Source organism: Thalassophryne amazonica, chromosome 20, assembly GCF_902500255.1.
Source record: "Thalassophryne amazonica chromosome 20, fThaAma1.1, whole genome shotgun sequence".
In the NCBI taxonomy this organism is placed as follows: domain Eukaryota; kingdom Metazoa; phylum Chordata; class Actinopteri; order Batrachoidiformes; family Batrachoididae; genus Thalassophryne; species Thalassophryne amazonica.
In genome coordinates, this window is record NC_047122.1 from 46,631,727 (window position 1) to 46,649,916 (window position 18,190).

Consider the following 18,190-nt stretch of genomic DNA (forward strand, 5'->3'; position numbering starts at 1 on the left):
CTTCTTTACAAAACCAAAGAAAGTAACAATATGCACAAATTAACACACATTTTGAAATACAAACAAGAAAAACGCCACATGCATCATGGAAGACTCAAGAATCTGTGTCCAGCATACATTTTATATCTACAGTTTTGTAATGCAAACTATGAAAGCATTTTGTTTGTTGGTGTTTTCCAATAACTTTGGATGCTTTTAATGTGATTATGCACAGCTGATTAATTTACATATGTATAGGTGGTCAAACTATCATTAGACCAATTTAACAATGGGACACAATGCAACAATGGGTCCATTTCTCTCAAAGTCAGAAGAATTTGTTGACCAAATGTTGCGTAAATGTTGGGTTGAAATTAACATCTTGATATGATCATACAGTTGTATTCAAGAAGTTAGGGCACCCCTGATAATTTTCATGATTTTCTTTTTATAAATCATAGGTTTTCTGTTTCAGAAATTTCAGTTAAATATGTTATATAGCAGACGAACACACTGATATTTGAGAAGTGAAATGAAGTTTCTAGTATTTACAGAAAGTGTGCAATAATTATTTAAACAAAATTGCATAAATTGCATACATTTGTCATTTTATTGATTTGAATATATTTAGCACTAATTATTGGAACACAAAATTGCTTTGGTAAGCTCACTGACCCTTGACCTCCTTACACAGGTGAATCCAATCATGAGAAAGGGTATTTAAGGTGGCCATTTACAAATGTTTCCCCTCTTTGCATCTCTTCTAACGAGTGGCAACAGGGGAGCCTCTAAATAACTCTCAAATGACCTGAAAACAAAGACTGTTCAACATCATGGTTTAGGAGAAGGATACAAAAAGCTATTTCAGGGATTTCAGCTGTCAGTTTTCACTGTGAGGAACATAGTGAGGAAATGGAAGACCGCAGGCACAGTGCTAGTTAAGGCCCGAAGTGGCAGGCCAAGAAATATCTCAGATAAGCTGAAGCGAAGGCCTACAACATGATCTTGCTGCAGATAGTGTCTTTGTGCATCGTTCAGCTATACAGCACACTTTGCACAAAGAGATGCTGTATGATGCTGTCATGCAGAGGAAGCCTTTTCTGCATACACGCCACAGAGTCGCATGAGGTATGCTAAAGCACATTTGGAAAAGTCAGCTTCATTTTGGAATAAGGTGCTGTGGACTGATGAAACTAAAATTGAGTTATTTGGACATAACAAGGGGTGGTATGCATGACAGAAAAAGAACACAGCATTCCAAGAAAAACACTTGCTACCTACAGTAAAATTTGGAGGTGGTTCCATCATGCTGTGGAGCTGTGTGGCCAGTGCAGGTACTGGGAATCTTGTTAAAGTTGAGGGTCACATGGATTCCAGTCAATATCAGCAGAATCTTGAGAACAATGTTCCTGAATCAGTGACAAAGTTGAAGTTGCGCCGGGGCTGGATCTTTCAGCAAGACAACGACCCTAAACACTGCTCAAAATCTACTGAGGCATTCATGCAGAGGAACAAGTAGAACATTCTGGGATGGCCATCTCAGTCCCCAGACCTGAATATTATTGAAAATCTGTGGTGTAATTTTAAGCGGGCTGTCCATGCTCGGAAACCAACAAAACTGAGATGTTTTGTAAAGAAGAATGGTCCAAAATACCTTCAACCAGAATTCAGACTCTCATTGGAAGCTATAGAAAGCATTTAGAGGCTGTTATTTCTGCAAAAAGTGGATCCACTAAATATTGATGTATTTTTTTCTGTGTTGCCCAAATTTGTGCACCTGCCTAATTTTGTTTAAATAATTATTGCACACTTTCTGTAAATCCCAGAAACATCATTTCACTTCTCAAATTTCACTGTGTTTGTCTGCTATATGATATATTTATCTGAAATTGCTGACCCAAACAACAATTTATAAAGGAAAATCATGGAAATCATCGGGGTGCCCAAACTTTTACATACAACGGTACTTTACTTTCACATTATAATCCTGGTCAGAATCATTGGCAACCTGACATACAGAAAAGACCAAAAAGAGTTGAAATTTTAATATGTTGAAGCATAAACAAGGAGGTTCCAAACCAGCAAGCCATGATCAGGTGATGATGACCATTAAGTACAATGAACAAATTAAATTAAACAGTGGTTTACATTTACATTTACATTCAACATGCACTTTATTCACAGTATAGAATGTATTAATTGAATAATAAATGTTATGAAATAAAAATACACATGTATAATAACTTTATCTAATTGAAGCAGCAGGACCTTCGTGGCCAGGACGACAGTGGGGATCGAACCCACGCGGCTCGCACAAAAGACCGTTCCTCTACCAGGTCAGCCAAAGGGGAACTCCCCGTTAGTCAAGCTAGCGGGAACGTCTTTTCAACTGGGACCCGGGACTTTCATCCCGCTACACATCTCCCCACCATTTTTGTCTTTGTCCCGAAGTCACAGGTGCATGTTAGCATACTCTGTGATCCACATCCTGTTCGTGACGCCAGATTAAAGCAGCAGGACCTTCGTGGCTGGGACGACGGTGGGGATCGAACCCACGCGGCTCGCACAAAAGACCGTTCCTCTACCAGGTCAGCCAAAGGGGAACTCCCCGTTAGCCAAGCTAGCGGGAACGTCTTTTCAATTGGGACCCGGGACTTTCATCCCGCTACATAATTAATGCATTACCTTTTGCTTGACATGCTAGTCCTAGAGGTGATGCTTGATGCCATTGCATGATGTGTTCCAACAGGAACAAAAGTATGCTTTTAGGGTTTACAACCATTTCTGGCCATTAAACTTGATTTAAAAATGTTAACTAACTTAAAGTTAACATAACTAAATTTAGTGGAAGCTAATTCCACTAAGGTTTTTAAAAATTAGCTAAAACGCTAATCCGCTAAAGACAAATGCTGCTTTCAGAACTCTTGGAAGTTCGTAGATTCTGACCTCTAGTTTGGGAAAAAATTATTTGATCACTCTGTCGGGCCATAATTTCTGCTCAGAAAGTCGTTCGGAAATTGAGCAACCTGAGGTACCACAGTCAACGTTACAGCGACTGCTGAGAGAACGTTATGTTGAAAGTGCACCATTAAATTAATTTTTAACAAGAAATTACTGCTATATGTATTATGTATATTCACCTTCTATGTAACATTGGTTAAGGTACCAGCACCACACATCAGCAAAAATGTCTGCCAATTTTATTTGTTCCCAAAAGATAATGCTAGCCTAGCTCTACTGTAGTATGGGCTAAGTAGCTGATGGCTCAAATTACTGAGCTAATATCACAAATACACTTTTTTCAGAAGTAGGGTTTTATTTATGTCAGGTCTTTCTGAACTTCTGAGGCTTCTGAAGGCTGCAACAGACAGTTTAGTGAATTAGCTGTTAGCTGATTAGCTGAACTGTGCCCTCCACTGATTAAAACAGTATTTCTCTGTGACTTAGGGGACAAAGTAAGAGCAGGGTTGCTGAATGAGCAATAAAATACCCTCAGGAGTCTTGTTTTAATAATAAGAATGCCTCTAATTTTTCTAGAGGTGTGTTATTATTGTAATTGCTAAAATTTTGGAGCTGTTACCAGAGAGACAGATAAAAGGGACTCTACAGGTTTTCATTCTCGTTGCTTTAATAGGTGAACGAATCATCATGTCATTTTATGCTGCCCATCACTCTGCACCCTTCACATGCCCTCAGAGAAACGTATTATTACGGCTAAAGAAAAGAAGGACCTGAATCAAATAATAACAGAGGCAGAATTACAACAGCCAGAGAAATTAGAGCACATAAAAACAGCCCTCAGCGCAGGTGAAATGCCATTGCATTTTTAGTGCAGCAGTAGCTCGTATTGACGCAGACATCATTATTAAGGGATTGTAAAATTCAGTCAGATCTGGAACTCATGCGTCCCAGATAGCCTCACACAACCAAGTCTAGTTCATTAGCTGTACCAGATGAAAAGTATTAGCTATAATCTGTGGGCCAAAAATACACAACCCCCACTTTTTTAATATGGGAAAAGTGTGTGTGAAGTCATGCGCTCACAATTTATAATAATGAAATCATAACATGGACTGTGCAGTCAGCTACAAAGCAAATGTTGAGAGAAATGGCTGAGAAAATCAGATAAAGGCAATAAAAAGCTATGCAAGACAACACTTGTAGATTAAATATTTGTTTTGCTTTTTATGTCAAAATTGATCAACAAAAATTAACTGAAATTGATCAAATTATCAACAAACAAGAGCAATCCGAGATTTCTGACGTCCGCCAATCTGGATCTGGATCACCTCCAAAATTCAGTCGAGTCTTCCATACCCTAATATCTGTGGTGCAAATTTGGTGAGAATCTGGAAGGAGGTTTGATGTAATCCTTCAAAGCCTATAAAGTGAAATCTTGATCAAGAATCCAGATCTGGATCACCTCCAAAATTTAATGGAGTCTTCCATGGCCTAATGTCTATCTGTGGTGAAAATATCTACCAAATTCATCCAGTAGTTTTGACATAATCCTGCTAACAGACAGACAGGCAAATAAATAAAAGCAGATGATTTTATTACATTCTTGGCGGACGAAATAAGTATTCACAGCCTTTGCCATGAAGCTCAAAAATGAGCTCAGGCGCCCCGAGGGAAACACTGTGTTAAATAGATCCACATACAGAAAAAAGTATGACCTATGGTGCATCCGGAAAGTATTCACAGTGCTTCACTTTTTCCAAATTTTGTTATGTTACAGCCTTAATCCAAAATGGATGAAATTCAAAAGTTTTCTCAAAATTCTACACACAATACCCCATAATGACAATGTGAAAAAGCTTCTTTTTTTTTAGATTTTGGGAATTTATTTTTTTGAAAAAAACAACTAACAAATCAGATTTACATAAGTATTCACAACTTTTGCCATGAAGCTCAAAATTGAGCTCAGGTGCCTCCTGTTTCCACTGACCATCCTTGAGATGTTTCATAAGCCTGCTTTATGATACCACAAAGCCATACAGTGCATCAGGAAAGTATTCACAGCATTCCAAATGCACTGTACAGTTGATGGATGTAATGATGCTCAGTCAGTTTTAGCCTGGCAGAAGTATGTGCTCTCCAACTCCATCTTCTACTTCAGGAGGACAGAAGCTGACTAACACTATGCTTTTCTGCTGCAGATGGCAGCGACTGCAATGCTGACAATCCAAAGTCCACGAGTCTTCCTTTTCCCAACCATCTATTGAACATAAGTGACACATAATCGACTCTCTGCAGGATGCAGCTTGGTAATTATGCCTTGCAGCCTGCTCTTGAATGTCCCACTGAGCTGTTTGTTTCACAAGCAGCACTGCCTCTGTAAGGCCGGAAACCCTCCCAGGGACCCACCAAATCCTTTCTTTGCTGCAGAGCAATAGCAGCTGCACACTGGAGTACTGGAATTGGCGATTATTCCTGAACTCGTAACCTTTGCTTCCTGGACACCTGTTGAAACGCATAGACCCAAACAGATGCCACTTGTGCCATATCGTTCTTCTATGACTCCCTTGTCTCTTGCATCCATGTGGTAACCATAAGTTTGTTTCTTTTTTAATCCACTACTGCTGAATAAATTCAGCCCCCCGCAACCTCCTTGTGCCAAGCTTCCAACTGTTTATGACACGAGGTGTCATAAGAGGTCAAAACACCAGCAACTGTTTCCATTAAACAATATTACGTGAAATGAAAACCACACAAATGTACAATGTGCAGCTGCATTTGTATCCAAGGTTGAAACAATTAGGGTTGAGCTTGAACTTGTTGGTTCAAGTCATGCTCAAGGACGCTTTTGCACTTAGCAGTAATCAGGGATTAAACCCATCAACCCTTCAGTTACAGTGCATCCAGAAAGTATTGACAGCACTTCATTTTTTTTTCCACATTTTATGTTACAGCCTGATACCAAAATGGATAAAATTAATTTTATTTTATGACAATTCTACACACAATACCCCATAATGACAATGTGAAAAAGTTTTTTTTTTTTTTAGATTTTTGCAGATTTATTAAAAATTTAAACATCTAAAAAAAATCACATGTACATAAGTATTCACAGCCTTTGCTATGAACGTTAAAACTGAGCTCAGTTGCATCCTGTTTACACTGATCATCCTTGAGATGCTTCTACAGCTTAATTGGAGTCCACCTGGGGTAAATTCAGTTGGTTCGACATGATTTGGAAAGACACACACCTGACTACACATAAGGTCCCACAGTTGACAGTGCATGTCAGAGCACAAACCAAGCATGAAGTTAAGAGAATTGTCTGTAGACCTCTGAGACAGGATTGTTTTGGAGCACAAATCTGGAGAAGGGTATAGAAACATTTCAATTTACTCCATTTTGGAATAAGGCTGTAACATTAAAAAAAGTGGAAAAAGTGAAGCTCTGTGAATACTTTCTAGATACACTGTAGCAGAAGACCTGTTCTGCTGACTGATGTATAATCAACCACTTACAGTGAAGATAATTGCACCCTTGTAATAGTGTTGTTACAAGTTCTCATTTCTCCACTTGCCTTTTAATTTACTTGATAAGGTTTTTAATTATGTTTAGTTGTTACTTAGGAGATTATTTTGTGGTCCATGTTTCTTTGGAACTTGGTTGGTTGGTTGGTTGGGGCACAGGCCAAGAATAAGCTCACAAAATTTTGATATAGATCCACTGGTAGATGCCACATATGATAATGCATGGATCTCAGGGGGGGGGGGGGGACTAGAATTCGTGCTGATCTGGATAAGGTTCCACATCCGGTGGTTAAATTCAGGCAGCTATAGGTTTAGAGGCCAAAGGGTTGAGACCTAATACCACATCCAGACATCACCTGGGGTCACTGGTTTAGCTTCCAAGTCTCACAAGCAAATAGCAAGACAGGAAGCACCAAGACCCTAAAGATTTGGGCCTTCATTCTTCTCCATTGCCAAACACCCCTGTCCAAGAACCTCATGACTCTGTAAGCTCTACCCAAGAATCTTTCAACCTCAAAGGCAGAGGGCCCAGAAACATGAATGCCACTGCCAAAATAAGTGACTCTCTCTCTCTCTATGTTCAACACTTTCACCAGACACAGATACACTTCTGATGTTGGAATATGAAGAAGTAGAAGTCCTATATCGACCCCGAGGCCCGTTGGTGCTGGTGCTCATCTCCCTGGATTCCGTAGCATGAAATGGATGAGAGTCTCCAACTCCCCCTGGACAAGATGCCAGTTCAATGCAGCTTACTTCTCCAGCCAAAGACTGATACCCATTTATAGCTGGGTGGACTGAGTCAATGCAGATCTTGCCCAACGACACAGGCAGGTCGCATGAGCAGGAGTAGAACCCAGGCTTACAGATAGCAGGCCAGGTCCTTATCCACTGAGCTACCTGCTTTGCAAACATATTGGAATATAAATTGGGAGGGTGGTGGTGGGGAAGGGGAAGTGGGGGTGGCTTTAATGTTTGAAGGACCTATTGTTGGGGTATGAGGCCTACTGACTGCTTCTTTAGTATTTGAATACAGAACTTCATGCAGTTTTTGTCTAAAATAAATTATGGTTATAGAATTGACTGAAAGATATATAGATCACCCCTTGAATTAAGTTGTGTGCATAAGTCAAACTGGTGTATCTGCTTGTTTTTCTATGGGAACCAGTAAAGTTGCCCTCACATGGTGCGCATGGCTCTGCTTTGTGCATGTGTACTCTTTCTAGGTAGCAGATGATGAAACATTCCCCAGATATCAACTTGAATTTGTGCTCCAGGCATATTTGTATGCATGCGTGTGCGAGCGTGCATGTGCGCACGTTGAGTGTGCCTGTCATGACTTTGATAGAGTAGGAGACAGGAAATCGGTGGAGACAAAAATCCAAGAACATATTGTGAGATAACACAAGAAAGACGACAAAAAGAAAAGAAAAATTAGCAAAAGTTGGCTCCAGAATGAGTCCTGAATTCCAACAGTCTGTAGAGAATCGAGTATTACGCTGAGGGTCCACACACAGATGTTCACCACCCCCCATAAGTCATGTTTTCTATTTGTCTGCTGTGATAACTGGGGAATTCTGCCGTCTCCAGGTTTGGACAGTAGAATTATTTATTTTGGATTGGCTTGAGAAACATTCATATGTCTAAAAAATATATTTTTTGTTAATCCAGTTGATGTGAATTGGCTGAAGAAAGTGGCAGGGTAAAAGGTCATAGAAAGTTGAAAAGCAGTAAAAGGTCAAACTGATCATGATTTAGAATATATAAGAATATTAAGTTATTTTAACCTACATAGTCCAAGATACTGTACAAGTTCATGGGAAAAAAAAAATCCAAAAACCTGCTTGAGGTGTGTCTAATCTGCATGACTGTGCTCAGATCTGTACCAGGACTGCAGCATTGCACGCACGCATTTCTGAGTTTACTCTCAATTTTTATCAGCTTCTATAGTTAATATCCATCAAATAAACGCCTTTAAATAATGTGCACATCGCTAGAGGCTGCAGCACGGTCGAGCTCGTCAGGCATTAAAGTCACAGAGAACATTCCTCCTACAATTTATCTCCAAGAAAGAAGCTGGAGGGCTTTGCAGAGGTCAAATGTCTATCTGTACTCTAAGTAATAAATTGTACAAAAAGCCTTTCAAGTCTTCTGAAGCAAAACAAAGGACATGCATCCTTTTTTTGCTTTGATTTTTCAGAAAATACCAGAATGAAGGCCAGGGAGGCATTATTTTTGAGTGCTTCTTAGAAGCCAGGAAGGATGAGCCGATTTGGGAGGAGGTGACGCCTGACTGCTTCTGCCGGTGTCTGCATCCAAGTGAACACGTATGCAAGGAGCTGAAGAGAGTTTCCCAGCATATGTATTTTATGGAATGAAGCTGTTGGACTAAAGGTGTAGTAAAGAATAATGTGATTATTTATTGACTAAAATGCACACGTGAATAAGCATGTTCTGGTTTACATTCATGCCACCAAGAGGCAGAATACAGTCATCACAGACAATCTCCTAGCTTGCATTTTTCTTAGTGTCAATTGTGATGTCAATGTACACTTTAAGTGGCGTGTTACAGAATGTTAGGATTTATGTCATTTGTTAATGGAAGATCGTTCTTTTACAATAGCTCCATCCTTTTGCACCACCATCTGCCACCATATTAAATCCACCGCTCTTCGGTTCTTGAGGTCCGTACTATCTGTTGGTATGTGGAGTCCAGCGAAAACCGTCTTGTCATCACTTCTTGCTCAGGTCTGAGCTGATTGAGATGTCAGCTGGTCAATATGGAGAAAAGAGAACCGGGGTGTGTGTTGAACACATGGGACCAGGAGCTGGACGCAGCAGGGCCGGTGGGAGGGGCTGACTCTGGAACAAGGCGGGGCTTGAATTTGATGGTGCTCGAAGAGGGAAGGTGGGCAAAGTCGCAATGGTGGCACTGGCGGCCACGGAAAGTTGATGCTGGAGGAGACACGTGGCCAGAGGTTTGGGCAGGTCTTGCTTGTTCCTCAGAGCCACTCGAATCTGAGAACAAACAAACTCCAATCAATTTTTTTTTTTTGGTCTTCTTTCAAAGAATGCAAGGAACATGAAACACTAGCCAAAACATCGTATTCTCCAACGTGTATGTCACAAGGGTTATGTGACTTACATACCAAAAAATAGCACATTTGTTAATAATAATAATAACTTTATATTAGGGAGGGGTGTTATTTCAAAAATTTTTGAAATCTATAATTTTTTACATGGAATATGGAAATATACACGGAATAAACCATAACAGTATAATTTTTGGGTCATTTGGTTCCAAAAACCCATATGGACGGAGCGTTTGAAAATGTCAACGCATAGGCTTAAAACTTTCCTTTTTGCTAAAGCTTATAGTTAGGGCTGGATCAGGTGACCCTGAACCATCCCTTAGTTATGCTGCTATAGACGTAGACTGCTGGGGGGTTCCCATGATGCACTGTTTCTTTCTCTTTTTGCTCTGTATGCACCACTCTGCATTTAATCATTAGTGATCGATCTCTGCTCCCCTCCACAGCATGTCTTTTTCCTGGTTCTCTCCCTCAGCCCCAACCAGTCCCAGCAGAAGACTGCCCCTCCCTGAGCCTGGTTCTGCTGGAGGTTTCTTCCTGTTAAGAGGGAGTTTTTCCTTCCCACTGTAGCCAAGTGCTTGCTCACAGGGGGTCGTTTTGACCGTTGGGGTTTTACATCATTATTGTATGGCCTTGCCTTACAATATAAAGCGCCTTGGGGCAACTGTTTGTTGTGATTTGGCGCTATATAAAGAAGAAATTGATTGATTGAATTGATGTGTCATATATGTGCTGTTGACGTAGAAAACCACTCTGTTGCTTATAATTAGTTCATTGTGGCCATGTCATTCTTTACATGTGATGATTATATTAAACTGATGTTCCTATAATAAAAACTACATAGATTATGTTTGTTACAATTGATCTTAACATATGTATTGAAATTAGGTTTTTTGTCAATTACTCTTAAAAAACACCAGACAGGCTTATTGTTACTATAGACGTTGAATATAAACTTGGGGTCAAGTAACATTTGGAGCCAAATTTCAAGTCTCTAGGTGCAGCGGTTCTCAAGATATGTCCTTTTCGGCAATATTTTTGGCGATTTTTGAACCCGATATCTTCACTGGCTCCGTCCATATGGGGTTTTGGAACCAAATTACCCAAAATTTATCCTGCTATGGTTTATTCCATGTATATTTCCATATTCCATGCAAACATTTATAGATTTCCAAACTTTTTGAAATAACACCCCTCCCTATTGATATAGGGCTTTCCCAAAAATCAATGCAACAAACAAAAGAAACTCCAGTAATAAAAGTATACAGCAACAATGAACAAAAATCCCATATTAAAGCTCTGATCCAAAAAAAAAAAAAAAAAAAAAAAGTCAAATGGACCTAAATTTTATTGTAGTGTTTCTAACATTGCGGGTCAGCAGACTGTGTTCGCCTGCATCAGATAACATCCAATATGTTGTCCATTGCACGTTTATGCGTCAATCTGGTTTGTTTTTAGAATTTAAAAGTCCTTATATTAACTAACAGCACACACTGTAGTCTGCACATGTGCTACACTGTGCTCTTGTCTGTTGTTAAATTCACCCCCCAGGGAAACATTGTGTTAAATAGTTCCACATCCAGAAAAAGTATGCCCTACTGTGCATTCGGAAAGTATTCATAGCATTTCACTTTTTCCACATTTTGTTATGTTACAGCCTTCTTGCAAAATGGATGAAATTCATTTTTTCCCTCAAAATTCTACACACAATACCCCATTGCACCCTAATTGCACTCCTCCCACTGCACTGTTTTTTCTGTTTCTCTGTTTTTCTGTTGCACACAGCCTTTCATATTTCATATTTCTTTTTTTATCTTATATTTTATCTTATTTTGACACATATGTTATACACTCAACAAAAATATAAACGCAACACTTTTGGTTTTGCTCCCATTTTGTATGAGATGAACTCAAAGATCTAAAACTTTTTCCACATACACAATATCACCATTTCCCTCAAATATTGTTCACAAACCAGTCTAAATCTGTGATAGTGAGCACTTCTCCTTTGCTGAGATAATCCATCCCACCTCACAGGTGTGCCATACCAAGATGCTGATTAGACACCATGATTAGTGCACAGGTGTGCCTTAGACTGCCCACAATAAAAGGCCACTCTGAAAGTTGCAGTTTTATCACACAGCACAATGCCACAGATGTTGCAAGATTTGAGGGAGCGTGCAATTGGCATGCTGACAGCAGGAATGTCAACCAGAGCTGTTGCTCGTGTATTGAATGTTCATTTCTCTACCATAAGCCATCTCCAAAGGTGTTTCAGAGAATTTGGCAGTACATCCAACCAGCCTCACAACTGCAGACCACGTGTAACCACACCAGCCCAGGACCTCCACATCCAGCATGTTCACCTCCAAGATCGTCTGAGACCAGCCACTCGGACAGCTGCTGAAACAATCGGTTTGCATAACCAAAGAATTTCTGCACAAACTGTCAGAAACCGTCTCAGGGAAGCTCATCTGCATGCTCGTCGTCCTCATCGGGGTCTTGACCTGACTCCAGTTCATCGTCGTAACCGACTTGAGTGGGCAAATGCTCACATTCGCTGGCATTTGACACGTTGGAGAGGTGTTCTCTTCACGGATGATGCGAAGGAGATGTGTTGCACTGCATGAGGCAAATGGTGGTCACACCAGATACTAACTGGTATCCCCCCCCCAATAAAACAAAACTGCACCTTTCAGAGTGGCCTTTTATTGTGGGCAGTCTAAGGCACACCTGTGCACTAATCATGGTGTCTAATCAGCATCTTGATATGGCACATCTGTGAGGTGGGTTGGATTATCTCAGCAAAGGAGAAGTGCTCACTATCACAGATTTAGACTGATTTGTGAACAATATTTGAGGGAAATGGTGATATTGTGTATGTGGAAAAAGTTTTAGATCTTTGAGTTCATCTCATACAAAATGGGAGCAAAACCAAAAGTGTTGCGTTTATATTTTTGTTGAGTATATTTTATCTTAGCATTTTATCTCTTCTTAATGTTGCACCATTGTCTTCTTCTTTGTCTTTCGGCTGTTCCCGTTAGGGGTCGCCACAGCAGATCAATCGTTTCCATCTCACCCTGTCCTCTGTATCTTCCTCTGTCACACCAACCACCTGCATGTCCTCTCTCAGCACATCCATGAACCTCCTCTTTGGCCTCCCTCTTCTCCTCCTGCCTGGTGGCTCCATCCTCAGCATCCTTCTCTCTATATACCCTGGGTCCCTCCTCTGCACATGTCCAAACCATCTCAATCTCGCCTCTCTGACTTTGTCTCCAAACCGTCCCACCTGAGCTGTCCCTCTGATATGTTCATTCCTAATCTTGTCCATTCTTGTCACTCCCAAAGAGAATCTCAACATCTTCAGCTCTGCCACCTCCAGCTCTGCCTCCTGTCTTTTTGTTAGTGCCACTGTCTCTAAACCATACAACATAGCTGGTCTCACTACTGTTTTGTAAACTTTCCCCTTCACTCTTGCTGATATTCTTCGGTCACAAATCACTCCTGCCACCTTTCTCCACCCACTCCACCCTGCCTGCACTCTCTTCTTCACCTCTCTACCACACTCTCCATTATGTTGAACAGTTGACCCCAAATATTTAAACTCTACACTATTCCACTGGGCTCCCTCTCATTCACACACATGTACTCAGTCTTGCTTCTACTGACTTTCATTCCCCTTCTCTCCAAAGCATATCTCCACTTCTCCAGACTAGACTCAACTTGCTCTCTACTCTCACTACATTGTACCGAAGCAAATTCCTAGTCTGTGAATCCTGTTCACTGGCAATGGCAATAAACTTCTTCTGATTCTGATTCTGATAATGACAATCTTAAAAAAGTTTTTTCTTTTTGCTTTTACAAATTTATATATATATAAAAAAGAAAGAAATCACATGTACAGAAATATTCATAGCCTTTGCCGTGACACTCAAAATTGAGCTCAGCTGCATCCTGTTTCCACTAATTATCCTTGAGATGTTTCTACAGCTCAATCGGAGTCCACCTGGGGTAAATTTAGTTGATTGGACATGATTTGGAAAGGTACACACCTGTCAACATATAAGGTCCACAGTTGACAGTGCATGTCAGAGCACAAACGAAGCATGAAGTCAAAGGAATTGTCTGTAGATCGCCGAGACAGGATTTTCTTTAGGCACAAATCTGGGGAAGGGTACAGAAACATTTCTGCTGCTTTGAAGGTCCCAATGAGCACAGTCAGCTCCTTCATCCATAATAAAAGAAGTTTGGATCCACCAGGACTCTTTCTAGAGCTGCTCACCCATCTAAACTGAGTGATCAGGGGAGAAGGGCCTTAGTCAGGGAGATGACCAAGAACCTGTTGGTCACTATGTCAGAGTTCCAGCGTTCCTCTGTGGAGAGAGGAGAACCTTCCAGAAGGACAACCTTCTCTGCAGCAATCCACCAATCAGGTCTGTACAGTAAAGTGGCCAGATGGAAGCCACTCCTTAGTAAAAGGCACATGGCAGCAAACCTGGAATTTGCCAAAAGGCACCTGAAGGACTCTCAGACCATGAGAAACAAAATTATCTGGTCTGATGAGAAAAAGACTGAACTCTTTGGTGTGAATGTCAGACGTCATGTTTGGAGGAAACCAGGCACCATCCCTACAGTGAAGCATAATGGTGGCAGCATCATGCTGTGGGGTTGTTTTTCAGCGGCCGAAACTGGGAGACTAGTCAGGATTGAGGGATGTGCAGAGACATCCTGGATGAAAACCTGCTCCAGAGCACACTTGACCTCAGACTGGGGCGACAGTTCATCTTTCAGCAGGACAATGACCCTAAACACACAGCCAAGAAATCAAAGGAGTGGCTTCAGGACAACTCTGTGAATGTCCTTGAGTGGCCCAGCCAGAGCCCAGACCTGAATCTGATTAAACATCTCTGGAGAGATCTGAAAATGGCTGTGCACCGACGCTCCCCATCCAACCTGATGGAGCTTGAGAGGTGCTGCAAAGAGGAATGGACAAAACTGCCCAAAGATAGGTGCACCGAGCTTGTGGCATCATATTCAAGAAGACTTGAGGCTGTAATTGCTGCCAAAGGTGCATCAACAAAGTATTGAGCAAAAGGTTTGAATACTTATGTACAGGTGATTTCTTTGTTTTTTTCCATTTTTAATAAATTTGCTCTAATGTCCAAAAAGAACCTTTTTTTCATGTTGTCATTATGGGGTGTTGTGTGTAGAATTGTGAGGGGGGAAAAGGAATTTACTCCATTTTGTAATAAGGCTGTAACATAAAAAAATGTGGAAAAAGTGAAGCCGTGTGAATACTTTCCGGATGCATTGTTTGCTCCGGTATTAATTATATGTTTGTATTTTTCTCTCTTCAAGAGACATAATGATTTGGGTTTTTTTGTTTGTGTGTTCGATTTTTAGAGATGCGACTCATATTCCAGTGTGACTGTGACTTATACAGTTAGTACACACTGTTCTAGCTGTTGGCAAAGATTCTTAACAACCATTTCTCCGCACATCATTTTAACAGATATCTGTCCTCCTTCCCCACATGTAATCTTAGTTTGTGTCCAGCCTGTGGTGATGATTTGTCACATTGAAAGTGAAGAGAAAAGCTGCCTGGAAGAAACTCTTGACAAACACTCTTTGATGCAGTTCGAAAGTAAATCAAGGGTACTCACTGCCTGGAAACTTTGGTGGCGCTGCGCGGGAGCGTAGGGGGTGAATTTCGGCTTGGCTGGTTTACCTGCTGCTCTGTCCTTGTGTCTCCTGCTGCTTATATGCTGCAGAGGTGCAACGATGGGAAAGAAAGACACACTTTTGAGCTCAAATGTGAATCACGAGTGAAGTGGAAATTAAAGTTCTCATTTTTGAGAATTCAGGTGAGATGCTGATATTTTGCTGCTGCTTTGCTTTTGAGATATTCATGAGGGGCGGGTTTGAAAATCCTTTTGATTTTGACGGACAAACAGATGGCTGTGGCTGCAGCGGCACACAATCACCAGTAAACTGATAAATATTCATGAGCACCTGGCCAGAGTTCACTTTTAAACAGTGGATTATGAAAACAGGCACTATATGTATTCGCCTCACAAACTCAGACACAGTCACCCAACTTGGATGCTTGATGCAAAAGGCAAATCCTCCTACCACTGTCCTCACTGCACTGAGAGATCTGCGATTTCAGCTCACCCGGACTGTCAGGTGTGACATGATCACATTCCGAGAGGGTATAAACTATGCATCGTGCTAAATTTGTCTGTCTGCAACACATGAACGATAAAGTGATGATGTTTCTGTTGATGTTTTCCAGCTGCTCAGCTCACAAGAGGCAAATCTGTGTGACAGCTGACCTTTTTATACAGTAGATACACATGCAAAGGAGGAATTACTGGGCGGGGCAGAGTGACAAAGGTGTTGTGGTGTTAACCTTCAAAGGCACCCAGGCGTGCTCACATTGTGTGGTGGGTTTGTGTGTTGTTACAGTTTGTCATACAGACATAAATGAACACCGACAAAGTAAATATGACTCTTATCCGGTTTTTGTAACTGGATATTTTTCAGCCACTGACCTGTTTGAGCTGGGTGTCAGAGTTGATGTGCACGTCGCAGATCTCACAGTGAAACGTTTTGTTCTGGAGGCCAGTTGATGATTCAGATGGTGCAGTGAACTTGGTCTTGACTCCTGCTCTGGGGAAGGACTTGATGGCCCCTTCTCCACTTCGGGCCTCCAGCATTGTTTTGTGCTTTGTACCTGAACAGATACAAGGTCAAATGGACTGTCTTTTCTTTTTTGGCAGGGGAGGGGGGGGGCACTCCCAAACAGTGTGTTGGGTATGAAATAAATCATGAAGTTTTATCAAGGTGGCATGAACTTGAGAAAAATATTTTTTAAAATTAATAATTAAATAAAATACATGGCTACATCCAAATTAGTGTCATAAAATTGTGGAAATTATTGAAGTTGGAAACTTTCCATAGAAATTAACAGGAATTTTGCAAAATTGCACGTTGACCTGTAAGAATAAGATCAACTTTATTTATCCCAAAGGAAATTATTTTGCCAGAATACCGAAACAGTGACAGTAAACAGTGAATAATGCTTTGTTTTTTAAGACATTTGCACAAGATGTTCGATAATACTGCACATAATTCTGAGTAACTGACTGTTATGTATTCATCCTGCAGGGGGGTGGAGGGGGGTTATACAGTCTAATTGCCACAGGTAGGAAAGACCGTCTGCGGCGTTGTGTGGTGCACCTCGCTGGTCTCCGTCTGTGTCTGAAGGTGCTCTGACAGGTCGTCAGTGTGGCGTGCAGTGGGTGGGAGATGCTGTCCAGGATGCTGAGCAGTTTCCTCAACATCCTCCTCTCTGGCACCTCCACCACACTATAATAGGGAACTTAACTATAGTTGCGGAAAAAAATACATAACAGCATAATCTTGGTTAAAAAGATCAGCGTTAATTCAAATTCAGTTGAATTCCTCAACCACATGCACAGAGCACATTGCTTAGTGTGGGGTAAATGAGGCCACACCCCATGCATGCACTGTGCATTATACTGTGCACAGATAATTTCTAGAATCCTGCACACTATGGCAAGACTATTGAAACCATGCAGTTGGATTTGAGTCCAAAGACTACATTATGTCAAGTAGGTTTTGGTGATATTATTGGGGTAAATATGTTTGGTCTGTAGTATTAAAGTTTAACTAGCAAATACGAAATCAAAATATATTTATTGAGTAGCTAGCTATCCGGTGAATCAGATAAAGAATCAATTAAAGTTCTACTAACAAATCAGTCAAAATATAATTTTTCAAAGATCTGTATTAAAAATGTTGGCAGGTATGTCTGTGTAGCAGCTTGTACTCTCTCTCTTGTCTGCGTTGTGTTTTTGACTCCTCCCACTCGCTCCCTCGCAACACTTTTGGTTTTGCTCCCATTTTGTATGAGATGAACTCAAAGATCTAAAACTTTTTCCACATACACAATATCACCATTTCCCTCAAATATTGTTCACAAACCAGTCTAAATCTGTGATAGTGAGCACTTCTCCTTTGCTGAAATAATCCATCCCACCTCACAGGTGTGCCATATCAAGATGCTGATTAGACACCATGATTAGTGCACAGGTGTGCCTTAGACTGCCCACAATAAAAGGCCACTCTGAAAGGTGCAGTTTTATCACACAGCACAATGCCACAGATGTCGCAAGATTTGAGGGAGCGTGCAGTTGGCATGCTGACAGCAGGAATGTCAACCAGAGCTGTTGCTCGTGTATTGAATGTTCATTTCTCTACCATAAGCCGTCTCCAAAGGCGTTTCAGAGAATTTGGCAGTACATCCAACCAGCCTCACAACCGCAGACCACTGTGTAACCACACCAGCCCAGGACCTCCACATCCAGCATGTTCACCTCCAAGATCGTCTGAGACCAGCCACTCGGACAGCTGCTGAAACAACTGGTTTGCATAACCAAAGAATTTCTGCACAAACTGTCAGAAACCGTCTCAGGGAAGCTCGTCTGCATGCTCGTCGTCCTCATCGGGGTCTCGACCTGACTCCAGTTCGTCGTCGTAACCGACTTGAGTGGGCAAATGCTCACATTCGCTGGCGTTTGGCACGCTGGAGAGGTGTTCTCTTCACGG

General features: G+C 41.2%; 1 protein-coding gene across 1 annotated transcript in view; it reads right to left on the bottom strand.

Annotated features, from left to right (window-relative positions):
- Positions 1-9,234: 9,234 nt before the first annotated feature.
- The window catches only part of LOC117502235 (zinc finger protein 385D-like), a 46,732-nt gene continuing 37,776 nt past the window's right edge, over positions 9,235-18,190 (bottom strand). Inside the window, exons 6-8 of the mRNA XM_034161280.1 lie at positions 16,111-16,292; positions 15,220-15,321; positions 9,235-9,482 (exon numbers count right to left, since the gene is read on the bottom strand). Of these exons, the coding sequence (XP_034017171.1) occupies positions 9,240-9,482; positions 15,220-15,321; positions 16,111-16,292 (527 nt within the window). The 3' untranslated portion in view covers positions 9,235-9,239. The remainder of the gene's footprint in view (positions 9,483-15,219; positions 15,322-16,110; positions 16,293-18,190) is intronic.